This window comes from Gekko japonicus, unplaced genomic scaffold (genome assembly GCF_001447785.1).
Source record: "Gekko japonicus isolate JY-2015 unplaced genomic scaffold, Gekko_japonicus_V1.1 scaffold1947, whole genome shotgun sequence".
Lineage (NCBI taxonomy): Eukaryota > Metazoa > Chordata > Lepidosauria > Squamata > Gekkonidae > Gekko > Gekko japonicus.
This window is the reverse complement of record NW_015159772.1, coordinates 83,959-109,183: the sequence shown is the minus strand read 5'-3', so window position 1 is coordinate 109,183 and position 25,225 is coordinate 83,959. Positions and strand designations below refer to the sequence as shown.

Here is a 25,225-nt window from a genome sequence, read left to right as displayed (position 1 = left end):
TTTTCAGGAAGATACTCAGCCTCCCCCGGGAGCCACCCTTGCTCCTAGCAAAGCAATGCCTCTGGTCCAGCCCCAGCCCCCCCCGGGAAATTGGAAAGTCTACACCGCTGGCATGAACAACCATAGGAAAGGAGGAGGACTATTTGGAAATCCTGTCACCAGTGCTTGCACCCCCTCCAGCCTTCTATAAACCCAAGAACAGGCTAATTTTGGCCCCTGCCACACGGCAGGGGAAAAGCCTCTTAAGGCGCGGCTTTTAAAAGCCGCGCCAACGTTGAGGCGCCGCGGTGGGATCCCACGGATCCCCTGGCCGCGGCGCCTTTTCTCCCCGGCGCGATCAAACGCTGGGGAGAAAACACGGCCCGAACGGGAGCCGGCCGAACTGCGCATGTCCGGGCATGCGCAGTTCGGATCCGGGCCGGGGTTGAGCCGGCGCAAGGAAGCGCCGGCGATCAAACGCCCCGGTTGCCGCGCCGCTTCCCTTTCAACCACCTAGATAGGTGGTTTAGTTTGGCGCGGCTTATCCCGGGAAAGGGACAGTTCGGCAACGGAAGCAAGATGCTTCCCAGATGTGGTGGTGTGATCGCGCCGGTTTGATCTGGCCCCGAACTGTCCCGCTCCCGGACCAAATAGCCACGTGTGAACGGGACCTTTCTCTTCTTTCCCCTCCTTTCCTCTTTAACTGTTAAGCTGTTCTCAGTGTTTTGTGCCTGCTAAATCGTATCCAGTTCCTTTTGCCAGGCCAATTGGGTTTATTTATTCATTTAAGATATTCTAACACTGCTTTTCCTTGTGGCTCAAGGTAACCCCTTTTGTTCAACTGACAAAGATGTTTTTGCTGCATATCTGGGGAGCTCCCCAAGTATGTAGAATCTCTTACTTTGGCTGTGGGTGGCCTGGTTTTCTGGCTTTCCTGATCCTATCAGGTGACTGGCTGACACTTCTCTATTAGTTAGGGTAATAGACTCCTGGCATAAGCCATCACGGGGGGGGGGGGTATTTTATTTCTGAAATGTCATAAACGGACAATATCGTAGCAGTGGCCTTGCAACCTGGCTCCATAACCCCGTTAAAGGGTACCCATTTGCCTCCCCCCCACACACACACCCTTGGGCCTTGCCCGCCAGTCTTTGCCTTCCTGCATCTTTCTATGCAATGGTCCTCCGATAGGTTTTACGCACCGAAGTAAACTAAAAAGCCGGTCCTTCGCTTGCGGAGCTGGCTGGCGTGTGCATCGTAGCGGAGCGCCCCCTACCGGGATATGGGACTCATCGCCGCTGGAAGAGGAGGAGGAGCCGCGAGGTTATTTGTAGTTAGCGGTTGGTTTTTTGGTGTTGCGCGTTTAGGGCGGGGGGGGGGGGGGGACGACCTGAAACTCTTGCATTCCTGGCATAGCAGCAGGCTCTTGTGCAGCCCGGCCTTCCTGGCTCTCATTACAGCTGGAGGAGGCAGGCGCTGCGCTCAGTTGCCTTCCTTCCAAGAGGAGTGAAGGCGGGCGCTCAGCGAGGCGAAGGCTACACGCACCCGGGCCGCCGCAGCCAGGAGCCCCGCAGGCTTAGCTGGGGGTTTAGAGCTCGTTTTTCGCTGCGTTCCAAAGGCCGGAGAGGAGCCGCGTGAGGCTGCCGGGATTTTAGCCGCCGCCGCCGCGAAGCCCTTTGGGGGACTATGGTCTGGTAAGTTTGACGCTACTCGCGACTGGAGGCAGAGCAGAAGGGCCTGTGACATATGCGGGGTTGTGCTGGGGGCGCCGCTTCTCTTTTGCGCCCAGCACAGTGGCGTCTAGTCCGATACAGACGGTGGATCCGGATATTCCAAAGGCAGCATCCCTTCTGGAAGCGGTGGGGCGTTTTGTGCCCGGCGGTCTTGTCTTGCGGACATAGGGCAGGATTTCACGCATATTTTCCCTCTCCTGCGGCCTGCATTGAGGCTGGGGGATGAGACTCCCCCTAATTCCTTTCCGTGTCATCCTCTCTCCCCGCATGAATCGCCTTCCCTTCCCTGCCTGCAGTTGCTCCGAGGCTTGCAAGGTACGGGTGGAAAAGTTTCCAGGTCTTGGGAAGGGGGATTCTTGGGTATCGCCGTCTTGCGAAGGGGAGGGCTCTCAGATTAGCGGGGGGGGGTGTTTGCAGGTGCTGGGGGTGATCCCCCTCGCGAGTTGCAGCCTCGGCTTTGTCTTGCCCGCTGGCCTGTGCTTTCCGGAGCCACGAGCTCGCTCGTTCTCACTTCGAAGGAATGTTAATTGCAATCCAAACCCCTATGATGTCAGTGCAGAGCTATTTGGAAAACAAAGAGCGAGCAGCCAGGCTGGGGGACTCGAAATACTGCGCAGATGGCAGTCTGCTGAGTGCGCTCCAGGCGATCGGTTTCCCCCTCCCCATTACATTTGAAAGGCTAGCGAGGGTGTGTGCGCGCATGGCATGGGGGTGGTGGTGGGGGATCCTGTCCTGGGTGCCAGCACTTGCTTCTGCTCGGGGAGATCTTCGCGGGAGCTGACTTATCGCAAAGCATTGTTGAGATAAACCCCAGTGGGGCGGCGGTGTTATTCTGTGCCAGCCAAACTAAGAACCGACGTGTGCCACAATAAATTCCACAGTCTTTAAGGCGGCACAAGACCCTTTGCCGCCAAGATAAGGAGGAGCAACAAACTTTGGACGTGGCAAAGTGCGGCACACAACAGGGGTGGCCTGGCTGTTTAACTCTGGGGGAAATTTCCCGATGGGCTGTTGCTTTGGATGGCTGCTGGCAGGCAAAAAGCAAGCAGATCCAAGCTGTAGCAGCTCTGCAGTGACCGTCTGCCCAGATCTATCCAGCAGTGCCCGTGATGGGTGTTGGCAATGGTGAGCTGCCTGTTGTGTTACTGCCATTCAAGCTGGAAGGCTTGGTTTAGGCTTCCTCTCTATGGAAACCGACCGCATCACTTTTAAAAAGAACTGAACTGAAAACTTTGGCGCAATTCAGAGGTAGAAAAGTTGTATAGAATCATTTGATAACAAGGAACTCACTTTTTAAAAAACGGAGTAATATACCTGCAAAATGTAGTGTTCAGTGTGTAACCACTGCATGCCATTAGCCCCCAAACCCTTTACAGCAGAAGATTCTAGCTCCGTAGCATTGCAGTGATATTATAAGATGCCACTCTCTCCCACAGATAACATATATGAACATGCATTACACAGAGCCAGACCATAAGGTAGACTCAGCATTGTTTCCTGTGTCTACCAGGGCATCTTCAAGACCTCAAGCAAAGAAGGCGCTTTGCCTTTCTCAATATTTTCTGTGTAAGATCTTTTAATGGAAGATCCTGGGTGCTGAGTCTGGGACCTTCTTGCATGCAAAACATGCACATTACTATTGACCCCCAGCCAAAGTTACCTGGCCTGTTTATCCTCTACAGGGCACCAGAGATGCCCTCCCCCCACTGGAGTGTACTTTGCCCTTCTTATGCTCCGTGTTGTTCAACATGCCAGTGTGTATCATGCAAACCCAAAAGTGACTTTGGGCATGTTTGGCATGCTTTTCCCTCACCAGAGCCAGCCCCTTCAGAAATGGGATCAGAGGCCAACATTTTCAGGACTAAAGGCAGGCCTGGTTTCCAGCTGTGGAAACTTTCATTGTAGAAATCAACTACTGGCTGTTTGGAGCACCAACAATGCCTTCTTTATGAGATTTGTTTTCTTCTTTTAAAAGGGAAATGTGCATTTAACTAGAATTTACCAAGAGATCATCTTTGTGTTCTGTTCCTCCCCCCCCCATTGTGGGGGTAGTATAAAATGTATGAGTTTTGAGAGAAGGACTTCTGACCAGTGTTCCCTCTAAGCTGAGTTAGTGTGTGCTAGCTCACAGTTTTTTAGCCTCCAGCTCACACATTTTTGTCTTGGCTCAGGAAGGACAGCTCCAGAGCAAACTAATTTATGCAGTAGCCAAATCGCTCACTCATGACTTTGATGCCAGTAGCTCACAAAATAGAATTTTTGCTCCCAAGACTCCACACCTTAGAGGGAGCATTCCTTCTGACTCCATTTTGTTGAAAGATTAAGACGCTCCAGTGGGTGTGGAGGGCTTTCTAGCAGCTGAATTAGTATATTGTCCAAATGACCATCCCTGTCATCCTGAGGACTAAAGGAGATAGGACCTCTTATAAAACCAACATCCGCTCCATGGAGAAATGGCAAGATAAAAACATACTAAATGAATAAAAGTATTGGGAGAGGATGCACATGCATCTTCTGGACTGTCAGACAGTTCCATTTCAGGTCATTGATTCTTTCTCACTCCTACTGTGGTCAGATGGGCAAAGCATTGGGCCAGGACCTGGGAAATGTAGGTTTAAATCCTTTCCGTAATTCATTGGCTGACAGTGGCCAATCCCAAATATCATTTTGAAGTGTGTGGTGTACTTTGCAAAGACTGTTGTGAGAATAAGGCTGATAAAAAGGTTGCAGTCCTATGCAATGCTCCCTCTAATATGTTGGAGTCTTGGGAGCAAAACTTCTGCTTTGTGAGCTACTGGCATTAAAGTCGTGAGCGAGCGATTTGGCTGCTGCATAAATTAGTGTGCTCTGGAGCCCTTCTTCCTGAGCAAAGACAAAAATGTGTGAGCTGGAGGCTAAAAAAACCTGAGCTGGCTCACACTAACTCAGCTTAGAGGGAACACTGGTCCTATGCATAGTGACTATGCACAGTAAATCCCACTGAAATCAGCGGAGTAAAATACACTGTAAGGTTGTAGTCTTAAGCATATTTACTTGGAAGTAAAACCCGTGCAAGTCACATCAATGTATTTACTTATCACATTCCTTCCCTGTCCAGTTCCAAGAACTCTGAGCAGCTTGCAACAGATATGACCAGGCAATAACTTAGATGTTCATTATCACAACTGTATCTCATGGTTCCTCCAAGGAGCTCAACATGGAAGTACAGGCAGTCCTCTCTTTTATATTGCCATAATCACCCTGTGATGTAGTTTAGGTGACCTCTCTGTGGAAACTGTGGCTTCTAAATGTAGTCCAGGTTTCCTGAATGAAGATTTCTGCTGCTGGGTGCCCCCCAAAAAGTGAAAGGCTGCTTGCTGACTCCGTTGGCCAGGCTGTTCTGATTCCTGATCTCTTCTCTTTCAGGATCCTTTGGCTGTACAGTGGCTGCTAGATCCCGGGGATCCTGCTTTCCCGTGCCTTTGGAAAATCCTGGTTGGCGATCTATTGGTCGAGAATGAGGACAGCAGAGGATTCCTCGGGGACCGTCCTTCACCGCCTCATCCAGGAGCAACTGAGGTATGGCAACCTCACAGAGAACCGAACACTCCTGGCGATACAACAGCAGGCACTGCGTGGAGGTGGAAGCAGCGGCAGCCCACGGTCCTCCCTGGAGAGTCTCACCCAGGAAGAGAGCCAGATGGTGCAGCAGTCCACACGCCAGGAGCCCCAGGGCCAGGAGCACCACTGCGACCACCTTTACCTGGAAAACAACATGTATCGGTTCTACCAGCCTCCACACAAGGGAGAGGAGCTTCCCACCTATGAGGAGGCCAAAGCTCATTCCCAGTATTATGCCTCCCAACGAGGAGGAGGAGGAGGACAGCAAGCCGGCACAGTCTTTGGGGCACGTGCGGAGGGAGGGCAACGGAGGGCCTGTGTCTCTGATGCCAGCGGCAAGCACCAGGATGAATCGCTGAAGGACCTGAAACACGGGCACGTGCGGTCGCTCAGTGAGCGGCTCATGCAGATGTCTCTTGAGAGGAATGGTGCCAAGACGCAGAGCCACATGAGCTCCTCTCACAGCTACCCACAGCTTTCCAGGCAGTACCAGCTCTGTGTCTCCAGAGGCAAGCTCCCTGAGGAACTGGAGCCCCGTGGTCCCCCTCCAGAATACTCCTATATAATCCCCTCGCAGGAGGTTGCAGGCAGTTACCTGACAGACACCGGGCACCACTATAGAGAAGGTCCAGGATTTCAACATCCTGACATCAGGTGAGCCATTTTATTGCTGTTACATATCCTAGTTGGGGTTCTGTCGTGATTATAAGGTGTATTGGCCAGCATTGAATCAGAAGGACGGCTGCAGAACAGCTTGGGTGATGAACTGTGTTCAGGCAAGCACTCAGTTATCACATGGATGGGTTTCTAACTGGAGATCTTATTACTGATTGGAATTCTCAAGGACTTTGAGGATCTTGAAACTTGATCCAGCCACTGGATGAAGCTTTTGCTTCAATCAAATTTGTCACAATTCTTTGATCAGAGATCACCTTCCTCCTTTCAAAAATGGGAAGTGGGTTCTGGTCATGAATGACCATGGAATCTGGACGCAGTGAATCTAAATATTGTGTGCTGATTTGGCTCAACAAAGAGCAGTTCAAACACTTTTTTTCAGAGTTGCTTTTACTTATGGAGGCCATTTTAAATCACTTCACTTTGGCAAAGGAGCACTTGTGTGAACTGAAGGGGCATCTCAGCTAGGAAGACTCTCTCTGGTCCCAGGTAAACCAGAAAACAAAGAGTGGCATGGAAATGTTTGATGGAATTAAACCCTCTGTGATGACTGGTGTGGCTGCCCCATAGACATCCAGGCCCATCTATTCGCAGAACTCATGAAGAGGAAACAAGTCCCTGGGGTGCTCCTTTAGAGGAAGTGGGTCAAGACCAGTGTTCCCTCTAAGCTGAGTTAGTGTGAGCTAGCTCACAGTCTTTTAGCCTCTAGCTCACACATTTTTGCCTTGGCTCAGGAAGGAGGGCTCCAGAGCAATCTAATGGATGCAGTAGTCAAATCGCTCGCTCACAACTTTAATGCCAGCACCTCACAAAGTAGAATTTTTGCTCACAAGACTCCGCAGCTCAGAGGGAACATTGGTTAAGACATCACTTTTCACCCAAACAAGACAGACACACGAACAGAGAGAGGACTCTGAGCCTGCTTCTTATTGTGGCCTTTTTGAGGAAATGGTGATAGTGAGGTAAAATATGAAACAAACGCGCAGGAGAGGGAAAGGACAGCAGCAGAGCTCTGCTCAGCAGATGTTGCATGTGGTCACATACAAAAGGTCCTTTTCCTGACTGGAGAAAGTCAGACAATGAGTGCTTAGGAGAAAGCACTCAGGTGACCCGCCGGAGCCCTTAGAATGCTAAGCCCCTGATTAATATTTTATCTCCTTAGGAGCTGGGCAGATAACAATGGATGGGGATCGAACAGGGCTGATCTTGGACTGTGTCAGGTGTTTGATCTTCCTGCTCTTCTGACAGTTTTGAAATCATACAAAGGGCTTTGCTATTTGCTTAGGACAGATGCAGCCTGACAGGTGGCTTAATAGTTTCAGGATGGCCATCCTTTGTGTGCTGCAGTTTACTGGCAAGCAATAGATTTAGAGGGGGAGGGGGAGCAGGGAACTGAACTGTGGTATCTTGATGTGAGGCAAACCCTCGTGAATGCTGACAGGAAGAGATAATGTTGGAGTCAGGAAATAAATTCTTTTGTGGGAAACAAAAAGGAGGGGTGGGGGGCTATATGCTGACAGGAATGTGCGTTTCTTTTTGTTTGCCACCAGATCACTTCACAAGAATTTCTGAATAAGTCTCGTAACAGACAAACCTCAGTCAGATGAGGCCATGTCTTTTCAGGAAGTTCCTCCCCATTCAAGGCTCCATGCTGGTAACCATGTTGAATTCTAGGAATTTCAAGCGCTCATTAAGGATGAAGTTTGTGTACTATTAGCAATCATTTTAACAATGATTGATGAATAAGAGCTCTGCATACAATAGATTTTTATCCTTTGATTGCTAAATTGCCCTTATCACATGTGGATTGTACTTCAAGAATGTGAATACCCACATTCACATTCATGCCTCTTGTGAAATCCACATTTTTTTTTAACTTGCTTTGTCCATTTGAACTTACCATACTGTCAGTTTAGTGTAGTGGTTAAGGAGCAGCAGACTCTAATCTGGAGAGCCGGGTTTGATTCCTCCCTCCTCCACATGCAGCCAGCTGGGTGACCTTGAGTCAGTCACAGTTCTCTCAGAGCTGTTCTCTCTAGAGCAGTTCTCTCAGAGCTCTCTCAGCCCCACCTACCTCACAGATGTCTGTTGAAGTGAGAGGAAGGGAAGGAGATTGTAAGCTGCTCTGAGACTCCCGAGTGTAGGTGGGGTATAAATCCAACTCTTCTTCAATGTAAACCCAAATAGAGTTACACCATTCTAAGCCTATTTACTTCAGCGGACTAAGAAGGGTATAACTCTGTCTCGAATTATACTCTTAAGGGTTGTATCCAGCCAAATTTCACGCAGTCCTTCCCACTTTCTCTCCTTACCACAGCCTCCATCCCACTTGAATATTGTCCATGGAGGTCCCATGATCCCTAGCACAGCATTTTTAATGGTCATTCCTTTTTAAGCTGAGCTGACTGGACCCAACCCTGAGGCTGTTATAATTCTTAGTATATACACTTGGAAGTGAGTTCCATTGACATCAATGGACATGGTCCCAAGTAAATTAGGAGAGAAAGAGGTACTTTTCTCCCTTTCTCACAATACAAGAACTTGTGGGCACTCAATGAAATTGCTGAGCGGTCGGGTTAGAACGGATAAAAGGAAGTACTTCTTCACCCAAAGAGAGATTAACACTTGGAATTCACTGCCACAGGAAGTGGTGGTGGCTACAAGCATGGACAGCTTCAAAAGGGAATTAGATAAGCATATGGAGCAGAGGTCCATCAGTGGCTATTAGCCACAAGGTATAGATAGGGGCTCTGGGGCAAGTGATGCTCTGTCATCTTGGTGCTTGGGTGGGTCAACAGTGGAGGGGCTTCCAATGTCCTGGCCCCACTGGTGGACCTCCTGATGGCACTGGTATTTCTGGCCACTGTGTGATACAGAGTGTTGGACTGGATGGGCCTTTGGCCTGATCCAACATTGGCATCTCTTATGTTCTTAGGATCAGGGTTACAAGTCATGTCAATAGTGTATTTTAGCTGTATGGCGTAGAATAGCTAATCAAGAATTTTAGAAGGGAACCTGCTGAATGATGAATGAATGTAAACAAAGCACCACATGCTTCTAAGGTGGAAATAAACTTTATGATCAATCTGTTTGTGCATCTAATGGCTAATTTGCTCAACATTGGGCAAAGCGATGTATTTGTTGCATCTTTTTTGGTACCATTTATGCTCCTCTGAGCTTTAAATATGTGCAAAGTGTTTATGAAGACTTTGAGAAGAAAGGGATTGCAAGGACACAAAATACACAAAAATAACATGCCCTGGATTTACACAAGTTGTTGTGGTTAACTCAGTGCTGTTCCAGCTCATTCTGAGGGGCTTTTTGGGATAGTCACTTTGTGAGTAAGATTAGGTCCAGGAGAAGTGCTTTTTGGACAAATTGATGATACTAATTATTGCCATGGAATTCTTCTGTTATGAAAAAGAGTTTGCATCTTTCTTGAAAATCCACCTGAAGATATTCAGAATATCTTTTACACATTCCAGGATTTTTCTGAGCTGGTATAGCATAGTAGGTGAGAGAATTAGCTCATCACCTCTTGGCCATGACTCAATAGCCCCTCTCTCCCCTATCCCCAATATCTGCATCATGGAGGTGATAATACCAGCTCGCCCCATGAGAAAGAGGTTGCAGAATCACACCTGAAAGATTTATGACAGGATTCACACCAAGCCATTCTATGTCCCCAGTTCCTTCCTTCACCCCTCCCCTTCTGTAGTTTTCCTTATATAAACATGTAGAAAATGATTTCCTCTTCATCTGAAGAAGTGATCACTGTCTCACAAAAGCTCTCGTGCTAGAGTAAGATGTCTTTAAGATGCCACTGGGCTTCTGTCTTATTTAACCATACAGCAGCAATTGCAACAAGTTGATATATGCCAAGTGCTTTGGACACTAAAATACTGTGTAACTGTTAAATATTATTATTCTGGTATATAATTATGAAGAGTCTCCGTAGCAAATTCAGTGACCTGGTTTCTAATCTAAAGTGGGAAGTCACTTATCAAAGTATAGAACCCAGCAGTCTGAAAATTTTTTATAATTGTTCCCAAAGTTCCAGATCCTCAAGATTTTCTGAAAAGTTTCAAAAGCATACAATTTGAAAAGTCCATGAAATGCTAGAGGACAGAAATTGAAGGTGTAAAATCCTTGGGGCCAAGTGATGTAAGATATCCATTTGATTGCACCAGGCACCTGAACTGGAGTCACAAATGAGCCCATCTGAAGACCAGTACCGATGTTTTCCTGCTACAAAATGCCTGTCTTTAATTCTTTCCCATCTCCTTTTTTTAGGGCGATGCAGGCTCAGATGGCCCAAGCTTTCCTGCCACAGCAGGCCACACTGTGCCAGAGTCCTCTGGGATCACTAACTTCAGCTGGGGTGGAGGCCCTGATGACAGCCCAGGCAGCTTCTACCAGTAGTCACTTGTCCCAAATGGAAGCTGTGTTGATGGAGAACGAGAAGCTGCTGAGAGAGAACGAGAAGTTTCAGAGGGAGAATGAGCTCCTGCGGCGGGAACTGGAAAACTACAGTGAAAAAGCCAACCGAATCCAGAAGGTAAAGGAGCAGGCAGAGCTGGACTTCTCTCAGGAGCCCACTTGACCAGAGTAGATGCAACAGATGCAATATCCACATGTAGTCTGATGCTGCCACAAGCAAGGAATTGAAAGCCTGTCAATCACTCCTTAACAGACCCAGAGAGTTTAAATACATATTTAATGTCAGAAATGGATACCGTAAGGCCACTGGCTTGCCGTTGCTTTGTGGCTGGCTGGCTGCAAGACTTTGAAGGGTTTTTAGCTGCCCAGTTGGTGGGAGAGTTTGACAGATTCGGCTTTCTTCTCCTGCTTGTTTAAAGGATTAAGGGCATTTATCTTAAATTTGGGGTTTCTTCCTTCACGCTTTCCTAGTCTCTCCACTCTGCAGTATGGCTATAACAGCCAATCTGCTATTTCCTGTAAGACTGGGGTCCCCAGACACCTGCCAACACCTTTCCTGGCACCTGCCAAGTGCTTTTGAAAAAGTGGGCAGGGCCGGCAGGGCTTCTGATTGGCCACCGGACATATGATTGCCTGTGGAGATTTTTTAGATGTCCTTTGGCAACAGCTGCTATCAGAGCTCAAAGATCTTCAATGTGTTACTGTCAGAGTGTCAGAATTCCAAAGGTGCTCTCAGGCTTGAAAAGGTTGGGGGACCCCTGCTGTAAGATTTAGGGAAAATGGCAGAGAATGAAAGAGGGAGACACCAGTACATGTTGCAGATTGTGACTGCGGGGAACCTGCTTTGCTTACAGCCTGTGCATTTGTTCTCCCCTTTGTAGTCTTCAAAGCGATAATAACGCTCATTGTACCTGAGCAACACTCATGAACTTGGGCAGTGTGAAGGGAGATGAGATTGCAAGGAACTTGCCTTTGACTAACTTGAGTTCCAAAATGGGGTTGCTAGAGTTTGGCCTAGGAGGATACTGGACTGAACACCAGAGGGATGCTTCTGGGTCTTTAATAGCTATGAGGCATGGAAGAGTTGGGCAGCTGTGGCCTTGCACTTGTTGAGGGCATAGGAATGCTCTTCTAAGGTCAAAAATTCTGGAGCCATCTTATCATACAGCCCTATGCAGAGTTACTCGGGCCTAAGCAAAATGGGTAACTCAAAATGCTCTGGCATACTTGAGTAACTCTGCCTAGGATTACTCTCTGAGTTTCTGATGAGTTTTGTAAGCCTCACTGAAGAGCTGTGTGGCTCAGTTTTATATTGGTGCCACCCCAAGTGCACATTCCATGAGGTCACTGTGGTACACATCTTTAATAAGGAGGATTGGGACAGTGATGACAGTTGACCAAAAGGTCTGGGAGTAAATCAAGTTGTGTCATGGAATGAGTGCCACATTGAGTGGCCTGCACATTGGTTAGAACTGCTTGTTCCTACAGCAGAGAATGGGAAGCTAAGGTTGGGCTAACCATGGCCGGGTGATACATTGCTTACTGCCTAAGGTCATCTTCCCATGTCTGCAGTCTTTGGTTAGGAGAGCAGTAACTCCTATGGGTGCAGCAGCCCCTTGCTGTGAATAACGTACTTCTCAAGGCCATTATGAAGCAGCTATTGCCTCTGAGAGTAGTCATGATGCTCCTATGGGAGAAGAGAGTTCCGCAAAGCTCCTCACAGCCCCAGTCTTGTCTTTGGCAAGATTTCCTGAAATTCTCCAGCTTTTGTCTTTGTCTCTCAGAAACAGCTGTCATGAAAATGCATCTCCTTAAATTTTTTAATACCTCCCCCCCCATTAAACAGCTGTGGAGCGCAAGCACCCGGTACACAACAGGTCTTGAGCTGAAGCAGTTGTTGAGGCGACAGAAAGCCTTTTGTGCACACAAGGCACACAAGGAGAGGCCTGTATCTAGCTCAGCTTCAGCCAAGGGCAAGACTACTCACCCTGAACCAATGAGTTATTTGGGGACTGTAGGGGGACACGTGCCAGGACTGCGGAGGTGGGGACGCAGAGAGAACGTGCCAAGCCTGCAAGGGAAAGGGGTAAAAATGGAATATGTAATTGGATGTCAGGACCCTGTCTCCAGGGACTGAATGGGAGAGGGAGGGAAGAGCCAAGGAGGGAGGAAAGGCTGCAGAATTTCCAAGCAATTGTCATGTGTTCTAATGCTGAGAGACACGCAGAAATTATGTAATTGTTTGTTTTAAATGTTCGCTTTTAAGTCTGTTTTCTGGGTTTTGTGAGCCATGTTGGGGGTTCATAGAGTTGGCAGCCCTCACCTTCCAGTGCCAGAAAGCAGAGAGGGAAGGGGCTGCAGCCAACCACCCTCTCTGCTGGTTTGATCAATGATCTTTACTGTTTGCTGTCAAGAAAATGCTAAGCCCTGTTTAATGTTGGCTTGGGCTTGCATTCTCAGCAGTGGGCTGGATAGTTCAGTGAACTGGCAGAAACCAGGTATGACCAGTTGGGAAATCAGAATGGGATTTCCATCCCCTTGGAGTAGAATTCTGTTATGTTAACAAAATCTTTAGCTGAAGCTTGCTTTTGGCTAGGGTTTAGTTGTACCTACCTGAGAAGGAAAGTTGTGGGCATTTAAAAAGAAACTAAGTATTTGTGGAAGAGAAGAAGATCACATCTACCTATAAGTGTGCTAAATCAATTTAACTAAAATGGTTGGAATTCTATACAGGTTGTTTCTCTGTCTCCTTTAAACCAGAATCCCCAAATGTCCTGTTTAAAAAGTCGATCAATAGGTACATCATTATAGGTATAGACCCACCTCCCAAAAATCTAAAATACCTAAAAATAGGAGCTGTGATGGCAAACCCCGGTTCAGTTTTCCATATGAGCATGTTGCACCAATAGCAGCTTGGAGCGGGCATATTTTTTTGCCAGTTTTTGACCCGCCATGAGCAGCATTTAGTGGGCCAAAGCAGACCACAAACTTCAAATTGTTTTTTGAAACCCGAGATCTGGAGATTGAGAGCCTTACTAATGTTCTATATTACCAGTTGGGGAGGGAAGGCAGTGTGGTAAAGCCTGATCTTGTCAGATTTTGGAAGCTAAGCTGTGTCTGTACATGGAAGGGAGACCACGAAGGAAGACTCTGCCGAGGAAGGCAATGGCAAGCCACCTTTGCTTCTCACTTGCCATGAAAGCCCCTTGCTGGGGTCACCATACGATAGCTGTGAGTTGACAGCACTTTGTACACACATATTACCAGTCACTTTTAAGCAATCTGCTAAATATCTGCTGAGGGCATTCAGGTGTCTCCTCATACTGAAGTCTTTTGTTGTTCTCTCCTTTAGTTGGAAACTGAGATTCAGCGAATTTCAGAGGATTATGAAAACCTAATGAAGGCATCTTCTAAACGAGAGACATTGGAGAAGGCCATGAGGAACAAGAAGGATGGGGAGATACGGAGGTTGCAGGACTTCAATAGGGATCTGAAAGGTAAGGTTGCATGGCTAAGCCCAGACATCAAGTCCTCATGTCAACCCAGAGGAGATGTCAAACCTTCCAGCTGCCACTGATATGGCATGCCTTTTTCTGGTGCCAAGTGGGCCGAGTGGTGCAATCAGATTGCTTCCTCTGCCTACATCCATAGCCAGGGGCTCAGTTCAGATAATCGGTTGCCACAGACTTGCATGCTCTTTCCTTCCCTCTCATACACTGCTTTCATCTCCTGTTGAGGTGGATTTCTGATTTGGAAGGCAAACGCTAACTATTGTTTGCTGATTCAGACATCAGGGCAAATGGATTAGCGCTAAACAGGCAACAGAGGAGGGAAACGGGGGGGGGGAGCGCGTAAGTCTGTGACTTATTCAACCATGTTTGGAGGATCATTTGTATAGAGGCAATTGCAACACAGCCCTAAACACGCTATTATGAAATTATGAAAGAATTACATCAAATGGATAAGATCACCCCCCCCCCCAAGTCCTTTGCTTCATAAAGGTCCTGTCCATACAAGGCCTTTTGGGCCGGGAGCGGGACGGAACGGGGGCGGAGCAAACGGGCGTGATCCCACCGCAACATCTGGGAAGCGTACCGTCTCCGTCCCTGATCCGGCCCTTCCAGCGCTGCTCCGTACCAAAAAAGAACCACCTACCGAGGTGGTTCTTTTCGAAGGGTCGCAGCAACACTGACCGTGGGATTGCCGGCGCATCCCCAGCTCCTGGCCAAACTGCGCATGTGTGAGCATGCGCAGTTCGCCAGGCTCCCCTCCCCACCGTCGCTTTCTCCCCGGCATCTGATCGTGCCGGGGAGCGACGGCGCCGCGGCTTGGGGGATCCGTGAGATCCCGCCGCGCTGTCTCAACTTTGCTGCTGCTCAAATTAGCCGCAGTTTGAGCGTCCTTTTCCCTGCCGTGTGTAGGGTTGCCAACTCCCCCGGTAGGGCGGAAATACCCCGCCCCGGAGGCTCCGTTTCCTGACGCCGGGGAATCGGGGCCCGGGGGAAACCCCTCCCCGGCGTGCGCGTCACCGGAAGTGACGTCGCACGCTGGGGGCGGGGCCACGCCATTTGAGGGGAAAACTCTTTGTTTTCCCCTCAAATGGCGTGGCCCCGCCCCCAGCGTGCGACGTCACTTCCGGTGACGCTCCGCGGCGCGCGCGCGCACGTCCCACACCAACTCCCGGAGAAGCAGGACGCTCCCCCGACGACCGCATTTTTGGATTTGGCAACCCTAGCCGTGTGGCAGGGACCAAAGACAGCTTTTTCACACAATCAGTCTTGGCAGGAGTTGACTTCAAAGAACTGAGAAGGGTATAACTCTGCACCATTTGTTTGGCAAGATCCTGAAAGCCATTTCTCCAGTTTACTAAAAGCTAAGTTTCTAGACCTGGGCATTGTAGCAAGAAAAAAATTAATAGCAAAACAAAACGAGAGAGTGTGATGCTCTGAAGCAAGAAAAAAGTCTTGGTGCGCCTTCCTTCAATAGATCAGAAGCAAAGGTTTTTCTTTTCCATCCAGCAGTCTTCATTGGAAGGCCTCCTTTCCTGACTCTCTGTAATGGTATCTCAGCCATCTCTGGCAAGTGAAAGTCAATATCCACTGCCTCCTAGTAGTTCAGGTACATTTGTATGAGTTTACAGGCCAATCCTCATTCTTTTTCTTTCCATTTGCCATAGAGCGTTTGGAATCGGCAAACAAGCAGCTGGCCAGCAGGGCACAGGAAAACCAAGAAGCTAACCAAGGGACTATGGCAAAACTTCTTGTGCAAAGTAAGTTTTCTCAATGTTTCTGCCACTGTGTAACTGTAGTTCAAGCCAGCTGGACTGTGCTTTCAAATCTAGCTAGTTCTCTTCTCAGACACTTTTTGCTACCTGGCTGGGCTGGACTGGGAGGGAAGCTGCTGGCCCCTTTAAGATGGAAGAGGAGGCGGATCCTCTCTTGGAAGCTTTTTGCCATTCCCCAGAGAGCACTAAGCTGTTCTTGGCACTTAGAGTAGAGCCATTAATCACTGAGCCATCAGTGTGACCTGGATTCTTTGCATTCCAGTGGCTGTTCCAGCTGTTCCAGCACAGAGGCTACACTCCCTCTGTTTCAGTCATAAGCCCAAGTTGTTGTCTCTGATTTGCTATTGTTCTGGAATTTTGAAAAAGGAGAAATGGTTGCCAAGGGATAAGCTTTGGCCTGGGAGATGGGTGGGAACTGGGAGGAAAGGCAACAGCGGTTATCTTTCAGTGTCCAAAGCAAGAAACTGCCTTTACTCTTTCACAAAGATCACTCCTACACCCTCCCCAAAGAATACCTTTCTTCCTGGTCTGGTCAATACAGCAGCTGTGAATGAAAGGATAGGGTCCTCTCACAGCCACATTGTTATAGACTGATCCTTAGAGCCACTTGAAGGAAATTATGACAGAACTGCACCACATGGATGAGATTCCCCCCCCCCCCTTTGCTTTACCAAACAGCTTTTTCACATGATCAGTTGGGATAGGAGGACCAGTGTTTGGGGGGGGGAGTGAAGAAAGGCGCTAACCCCCCCCCCAAAGCTCTCTAGCCCATTCCCACTCCTTACTGCTTGAGTGTTCATGGGAACAGGTTAAATATTTTGGGAGGTTTCCTCTGACCTATGGGTGAAACTTTCAGAGCTCTGTCAGTGCGGTGATGTTCTTCTGGTTTTGAAACTGGCAAGCAGGAGGTAGTGTGTAGCCATTTGAGACATGTATAAACAGGTTGAAAAAAAACTGGTAGAGCTGCTCTGGCCATTCAACCATTTTTCATGGGTTCTTCCTGACTCTCATTGTGCTGACACACATGTTGCCACCTTTGTGCTTCCATTCTAAATGCCCAAACCTGGGAATCAGTAGCTAAGGTCATAAGAACAAAGCACTCTGGCACAAATCTGCATTCTTTTCCGTTTCCTGTGGTTCTCAGTTCTCTGGTCACCAACTCAGTATGACCCCACCATGGAATAAGAACAGAGAACAGTCAGCGGCAGTGAAGAATGCAGGCAACACCCATTTCTGTTCTATTGACTTGGGGAATGGCTGGTTTAGCTTGTGGTGGAAGCAGTCAGAAGGTCTTTCTGTGGATACCAAGGGGGGGTTCCAGGGTTTGTCTCCTGCCTGGCGGGGGAGGGGGACTGTACGTGGACCTTTCCCAGTTGTATTAATGACTTGGCCTCTTGGTGTTTCCTGCAGAATACCAGCAAGAAAAGGAACAGGAGGTTGCAATCTTGCGTAGTGCCAGCGAAGACCAACGCCGGCGGGCGGAGCTCTTGGAACAGGCTCTGAGCAATGCCCAGACCCGAGCTGCCAAAATGGAGGATGAGCTGCGGAAGAAGCGGGCCTATGTGGAGAAAGTGGAGAGGCTGCAGCAGGCACTGGGGCAGCTCCAGGCAGCCTGTGAGAAGCGGGAGCAGCTGGAACTGCGCCTACGCACTCGCCTGGAGCAGGAGCTGAAGATGCTGCGGGCTCAGCAGGTGAGAGGAAGGCCAGGCGACTGCCAAAGGAGTGGGACAAACAACAGTGCGCTTAAAAACTTGGAGGGCATCTGGGACAGCTAGCTTCAGGTGAAATATGGTCCCATATCCTTCTGAGTGGCTCAGCAATCTCACATTGCTCGAATTGAAAGGAAAATGGCTATAAAACATTAGACTGGCAACTCATACCCAGAATAACGCTTGGATCCAGTGGAGTGTTTCCATGGACAAGGATTTTTGGCTGCTGGCCACAACTTTCTTGCTGCAGCCCCCAAATGCCCTCCTAATGCTTTCCTTGGAATTACATTTTGGGCTGCAGAGCTGGAGGGGGGGAGGGAGAAAGCTGTGCCTCGCAGGTGGAAATCCTTCTGCTCCCCTGGATCCAAGCCTAATTTTGGAACCTCCGAATCTGTTCTCTCCAGCAGCCTACACTAGAGCTGGAGCTTATCCAATTATAATGGGACTGCAGGAGTTCAGGACAGACAAAAGTACTTCTTTGCCCAGTGCATCTACTGTCCTGGGGTTCTGGCACAATTATGAAACAGAGCTATTCCAAAGAGCTTTTACAATTGCAGCTTCTTCCTAAGCTGAGATATGCCAGCATCCAAGGGTGATCTGATTGTAAGACAGGCTGAATTCCCTCCACTTTGGATGGCAAATGTGGGGCATGTGTTGAACATTACTCCATTAGAAGAAGAAAAAGCCTATTGAAAAAAACCAGTATGCATAACTGATACAAGCTCCTTCCAAATCAGAATTGCTCAAATTCCTCAGTAGTTTGGTTCAGGATCCCCAGGTCCACTGTGCTTAACTGATGAATAGGGTGTTTCAGGCATCGAATGCACCATCATAATGGGTTTTTGTGTCTGTTTGCCAATCCAGAGACAGATGGTAGCACCAAGTGGAGGATCTTCTGAGCAGAATGCCCATTTACTGTCTGAACAGCTGAGAGAGAAGGAAGAGAAGATTCTAGCCCTAGAGGCTGATATGACTAAGTGGGAACAGAAGTACCTAGAAGAGTGCACCATGCGGCAGTTCGCCATGGATGCTGCTGCCACTGCTGCTGCACAACGTGATACCACCATCATCAACCACTCCCCGCACCATTCCCCCAACAGCAGCTTTGACGAGGACCTCTTGCTGGCCAATCACAAGCACCAGGAGATGGAGAACAGGTTTGTCCTTTTAATAGAGGTTTATTGTCCAGTGGCCTGTCCCCAACACAAAGGAAAGAATCCAGCTAGATTGTTGGGCCGCCTCCAAAGCACGCCAAGGGAAATCTTGTGATCTGAGTCTGATGAATCCTTTAGCACTAATGTCAAAGCAGCAGGAAGGAAAGGGTGATGATTGCCCTCTTCAGTAATGTGCTTTAGGGTGCCATTTAACAGCTGTGGGGGGGGGGGGAACCTAGAGGATGCTTCCAGAGGAGCTTTCTCTGGGACACGCAGGTGCTGCTTTTTATAACAGTCTTCCCTTCTTTATGTCCCAGGTTAAAAACACTGCATGCCCAAATACTGGAGAAGGATGCAGTCATCAAAGTCTTGCAGCAGCGCTCTCGCAAGGACCCTAGCAAGGCTCTTCAGGGCTCTCTGCGACCTGCCAAATCTGTGCCATCCATATTTGCAGCCTCTGGGACCCAGTTCTGGCCAGGCATGGCTGGCAGTGAAGGTGGCTCCCGAGGGAATGCAGGTAAGAAAGGCTTTGCTTGGTGGAGGAAAAAGGGAGGAATTCTGTAGCTGGAATGTATGCGTTGCCTTTCCTCTTAAGCTTCCATTTGACTGTGGTTGTATTTCATATGATATCTCTATTATGTTGCTTCCACTTGCAATCACGCTGTGAGGAAAAATCTCTGGCTATATCTGGATTTCCTTCTCTCCCTCACTCTACTCCTCTCGTGCATGAATTCTGCTTCCCTTCTATATCCTGGGATAATCATAGTTTGACATGAGGAACCATAGGTTGCTAGGACGGCCAGTGTTGTGTAGTTGTTCTATTTTGGGACAAGGATCTAGGAGATCTGTGTTCATATTCTCACTTTGACACGAAACTTGCTGGGTGACCTTGGCCCCCTTGGCCCCGTCACACATTCAGCCTAAATTTCCTCTGAGGGTCCTTGTGAATATAAAACGGGGAAGGAGAACAACATACACTGAGTGACTTGGAGGAAAGGCAAGGGGAAAAAATAGACATGATGTCCGAATTTGGAAAGTAGTGTTACTACTGCAAATTATGGTTTGGAGATGAGCTGCATTTGCTGTAAACCACAGCTGCCTGATTTGAATTTCATAACAAACTAGAGTCACCCCCATCTATGAAAGGAAGGAAGAATAAACAATAAAGAAGGAGGAGGGACCGAGCGTCATAATTAACTAAAAAACTGACTTTTTAACCCAAAGCCCCACAGTCCATCTGTGGAATTTCTTCCTACGTGGGCTATAATTACAGACTGGTTAGATATCTGTTTAGGGAGTGGGCTGTGTCTTCTTTTCTTGCCAGCACTCGGGGTCAGGGAGAGCATTACCACATGGCTGTAAATATTTCCCCCTCTTCATCCAGCCCTGCAAGCCTATCCCGAGTTATCTGAAGTTGATGATCAAACCGGGTTCCCTTTCTCCTTCCTTTAGCCCCGAAGGCCTCAGCAGAAGCTGCCAGCCCAGCAGCTTGGAGCCCTCTTCCCTCCCACACCAAACATGGCAGCAAAGACGGGAGTACGCAGACGGAAGGCTTGTCCGAGACCCCTCAGTGTGAAGATCTTGAGCCCCACCCAGAAAGCAGCAGTGGTCCGGCAGATTCATTAGGTAAGAGACACCTGTTGGTCTAACCCACAGAGAGTGGCAGTGGAACTAGCCCAGCCCCTGACCTTCTCTCACAGACTTGGCTAATAGCTATAAACCCAGTGAACCGACATCTCCTACCAGGGATGCCTGACAAGGTTCACATAACTAGGAGGTTGAACATTGAGCTGCCTTGTGCAGGCTAAATGCCAGGGCTGAGATTCCTGCCATAGTGACTAATCATGAGTTTCGTGTGATGCAGAGCAGACTTATCCGCGAGGAGCAGGTGGGGCTGAGGAAAAAGAGCACTGGGGGAGGAGGGGGAAGGAAGACAGAGAGGGAAGGAGAGAGATTAAACAATGGCTTGTGTGAAAGGGCTATGTACCTTGAAGCTCCCTACATTCCCTCGTGGTTTTCATGGCTACCTCATTTCACAATAAAGCCCAGATGTTCCCAGTGTTTCACAGCCTAAATATCTTGGAGAAGAGCTGAAGCTCTGAGAAGTGATTCAAGTCCAAAGGTGGTGTGAGGCACTGCCTTCTGTTCCCCTCACCCTCTCTGATGATAGTATTTGCTTCGTACTTTGCTTTGGGGGCTCAACTAGGGTTGTCAGCAGATCTGGAGAAAAGCATCCCTTCCTTTTAAAAGAGGCTTATTGTATTGAAATGAATAGTGGAAAACTTTTCATGGTACAGAGGTAAATAGCACTGCCTGATACTTAACATCCCATTATGCCTTTTCTCTAGGCCTGTTGGCAACCCTAGGCTTTTGCCAGACCCTAAAGCACAAAAGGACTAGCACAATGATTGGGACAAGCTTACAAAGACAGCCCAGAGGGCTCAACTTAGAATTTATGCTGGGAGCGGAATTCAACCACGTGTGGTTTGAGTTAATAACAGGGGGCCTGTGTCAAGGCACCACATATTTGGTTATAGATGTAGTGGTAAAAGCGGACTTAAGTTTTGGTGCTATCCCATGAAGATTTCTCAAAAGGAAGGTTGTTTGATTGCAAAGTTATTTTCTAATACATGGCAAGAAAACTCCTTCCTGTTTTTAATTTTGGTGCTTAACATTAGGATAAATGTTCTGCTGCAAAGACCGTGAGGGTCATTGATCATTTGCATCATCCTTGTGCCAAGAGGCAGCTTTGAACTCTTTCTCAAAATATTTATAGTTAACAGTCAGCTGCTTTCCTTTCAGAGACTTTGCCAGCTGCTAAAACTCTGGACCTGTCTGATATGGTGGAGATTCTCATCTGAGGAACAGAGATTCCTCCGTGCACGTGACCAGACCTGGCCACCCTGCCTTATCCAAGGACAGTGACTGACCGAAAGCACACAGGCTGGAGAACCCTTTGGCGAGTCAGATGATCTGCAGAGGCTAGACAGAGACTTTGCAAGGGGAGCTGGTAGAGAATACCAAGCAGGTTGACTGTCACATTTCGGATTGCAGCGCTACAGCAGCAGCAGGCTTCCGTTTGTGTTTTGAGCTATCCGGAAAGGTTTCTCTCCTCTTCCAATGGACTGAGCAACAGCAGACATTCAGTATGTCAAGTCTGGTGCTTGCACGGAAGCGGTTGCGCCATGCTTTCCTTGCCACTGGCTTTCCTGACATCTGGGAAGGAAAACTGGGAAGCTGAGTGGGACTCTGGTGCTGCCTGGATGTAGCCCCATAGAGGGTGGCAAGCTGGGATTGGGCACCAAAAGAGGCACGGTATGCCTGATTCACTGGGTCCCTGGCAGGTACCTGGACCTGAAGTGTAAGCTGTCTTAAGCAAAGAGTATTTGTCTGGTGCTGGTGTGGCTAGAATTAATTCCCTGCACCCTGTGCCTCCCCCCTTGTCCCACCTCTCACCTCCCAAGCAGGGGGACTGCTGTGGATACAGGGGACTGCAAGCAACTGGCTACTTTTTGGCTGGAGGGTAGCATCTGACCTGTCATAGGTACTGAGGCAGAGGATCAGAGATGGGTCCCATTTTATTGTAAATATCTTTTCTTCTGTAACAAGCCCGATAGTAATCAACATTTCACTCAGCCACAGTCCCTCTGTTTTGGCTTTCCTTGTTTCTTCCTGCTGCTTGCAGTGGGGGGGTCTGCCTCGTTTGTCTGTTTGGTCCCCATCAAGCTCCCCCCCTCCATTGTCTTGTTTTCATATTTCTTTTAGTGTTTCTTTTTTCTTTTCCTCCATTTCATATCCTGTTTGTCCAGAGTTAAATATCCGCCTTCAGAGTCCTTCAGATTCCATTTCCTTTGAAGCAATTTCCCATGATGCTTCAGACTGGAATTCCCCTGCTCTTTGTTTGACTAGCAGCCACGAGCCAAGTGTTTCTGTTGCAGTTTCCAAGCTGTTTCTTTAAACTGGATACATCCCCATGTGGCGTGGATCAGCACAGCTGCATTGGGATGAATGGCCCTGATCCCCAGCTGGCATAATCCTGGGGACATTCCCTCAGCAGAAAATACCATCTAGCCCAAGTCAAGGTCATGGTTGGGCTCTTACAGATGGGCATAGTGATTATTCAGAGAAGCAGTGCTTTAGAAGTAAATCGGGACTTACTCCAAGAGAGTGGGAGAAGGATGGTGCGGTATGTGTGCGGGGGTTTGTGTTGAGTTGATATGTTTGTGAAGCGGGGAATCTGGCCTGCAGCTAGTCTTTTGCTAAATAAATAAAGGGCATTTATGGGAATGATGTGAGTGAATACGGAAATGCAAAAATAACTTTCTACCACAACTATGTCTTTTTATTTCTGGGAAAGTATTGATTCCACACACAAACACCTCTTTTTTCTTTCTCTGGATCCACTCCAGAATGTGCAAGTCAGGATCATGCAAGAGCCTTCTCCACTCTACTGGCAGCTGGCTTCTGACAGTAGCTAAACGTGGATGTTAATGCATTTCTCTTTCCACCAAACCCAGGAGCTTCTGCTTCCACACACTTTCCTGCACCCCTTCTTGCTCCCCGTCTCTGAGGTTCAACACATGCATTTGCTGGACAACTGCATAAAAAAAAAAAAGATCCCCCTCCATGAAAAAAAGGTGTTCAGTCGTGCATTGTTTACAAAGTGAAAAACAAAGCAAAAAGTTATGAAAGAGAGAGAGAAAGAAACACATCTTAATATATTTCGTATTAATATTGGTATTCCTTTTAAACTATTTTTGTGCTGTGAACTTTTTTTTTCTGCCAAAGACAATGAGGGGTGTTTTTGTTTTTTTGGTGCGTTTTAAGTTATCTTAAGTATTTAAATGTAAACCTGGCTGTTTTATTATGCCGCCTTATACCGAGATTGCTGTAGCATTCCACTTGGTATAACAATATTTTAATAAAAAAATTAATGTTGTCTAACAAGTCTAATGTGTTCTTCGTATTGCATTACATATGTCAGTGACAGTCATGGTGTGGGAGGTAAGAGGGAGACAGTCCCCCATGCAGGTTGTCAGGAATGGGTATTTCCTGCGCCTTAAATAAGGGTTGTGCGGCAAGCAGAAGGCTACTTCATGTACATACCAGGAAGTGTTCCATGCTGAATTTTTATTTTCCATCCCTCATTTAAATTCATAGGAGCCTTGCCAGAAAACAAATCTGGCAAACTGTGAAATGGGAAACTGAGCTCACATTATGCCAAAACTGAAGCCCCTTGCACTGGGTTCCCTGTTGTTGTCTGGGCAGCTGGATAGCTTCCCTCATTAAATGCCTTTGCAGCCCCACTTAAGAAGATACTGGCTCTTTCTCCATCATGTCCTCTGAGAGACAAATCTTAATAGCACTACTCATGCAAAATGTGAGGGAGCCATGAGGAACTTCCTTTCCCTGGAGACTTGCCAGTGCCTGTGCCTGAGGGTCTTCTCCGAAGCCTTGTCAGTTATGGTATCATTAATTTATTTAGGGCAGGCTTGGGTGGACTAGAGTAAGTTTCACAAAAATATATTGTGGAATGATGACGAACGTCTCATAGACTCAGTCTCAAGGTTCATTCAAAACGAATGAATTCTCTGTCAAGATCTTTGGAGAATGCTGTGGCTCAGTGGTAGAGTATCTAAATGATTGTTATTTTAAGTAATTTATACCAATGATCGGTTTTTAATTGTAGTTAACTGTATTTTATGATCTGTTGTAAGCTGCCCTGAGCCTGCCTTGGCAGGGAGGGAGGGATATAAATTAAATAAATAATCTGCTTTGCACACAAAAGGTCTCAGTTCAATTCCCAGCATGGACAGTTAAACAGGTTAAGTAATAAGCGATGTGCAAAACCTCTGCTGGAGAGCCACTGCCAATCAGAGTAGACACGACTAGGGGTGTGCAAAAAAAATCGGTAAAATTCGGATTCGGATTTATTGAACCGAATTTTTTCAGGAAACAAAAAAAACCCAAATATCTATACCGGTAAAGCATAAATATCCAAAACCTTTCGGGAAACCCAAAAAATTTGGGTCCATTATATCCAATGGGGCCATTGAAGTCAATGGCAAAAATCCTCTGGAAAGTTTGCAGGGGGCTGGGGGAGAGGGGGTTTGAGGTAGAGGCTCCAAATTTGGGCCGTGACTGCTCCAGCCTCTCCCGAAATGACCCCCAAAGTTTTGAGAAGATTGGTCTAGGGGGTCCAATTCCAGGGGCATCCAAAGAGGGTGCCCCCAGATCAGCTTGCTGCCTTGCCTGCCTATTGCCGGTTTGCCACCAAAATTCGGTGGCAATTCGGCTCCATTATATCCTATGGGCCATTTGGCACAATATGGGGCTTTACCGGTATAGATATTTGGGGTTTTTCTGGGAATCCCGAAAAAATTCGGGTCCAATAAATCAAATCTGAATTTTACCTTTTATTTTTTTGCACACCCCTAGGAGGGGGTTTGAGGGAGAAGCTCCAAACTCAGAGGGTGGCTGCTGGAACCTATCCCCAAGATACCCACCAAGTGTCAAGAAGATTGGACCAGGGGGTCAAATTCTACGGGCCCCCAAACAGGTTGCCCCATCCCTCCACTGTTCTCTATGGTGGAAAAAAGTAACTTTTTCCCACCATAGAGAGAACAATGGAGGGATGGGGGCAACCTGTTG

At 47.9% G+C, this 25,225-nt stretch overlaps 1 protein-coding gene across 1 annotated transcript; it reads left to right on the top strand.

The window, feature by feature from the left end:
- Positions 1-1,449: 1,449 nt before the first annotated feature.
- On the top strand, positions 1,450-23,442 carry AMOTL2 (angiomotin like 2). Its single transcript, XM_015406682.1, has 10 exons — positions 1,450-1,673; positions 5,118-5,966; positions 10,281-10,545; positions 13,780-13,924; positions 15,604-15,696; positions 17,122-17,402; positions 18,285-18,577; positions 18,892-19,091; positions 20,027-20,200; positions 21,377-23,442. The coding sequence occupies exons 2-10, from the start codon at positions 5,209-5,211 to the stop codon at positions 21,433-21,435; spliced, it is 2,268 nt and encodes a 755-aa protein (XP_015262168.1). The 5' UTR covers positions 1,450-1,673; positions 5,118-5,208; the 3' UTR covers positions 21,436-23,442.
- The last annotated feature ends 1,783 nt before the right edge of the window (positions 23,443-25,225 follow it).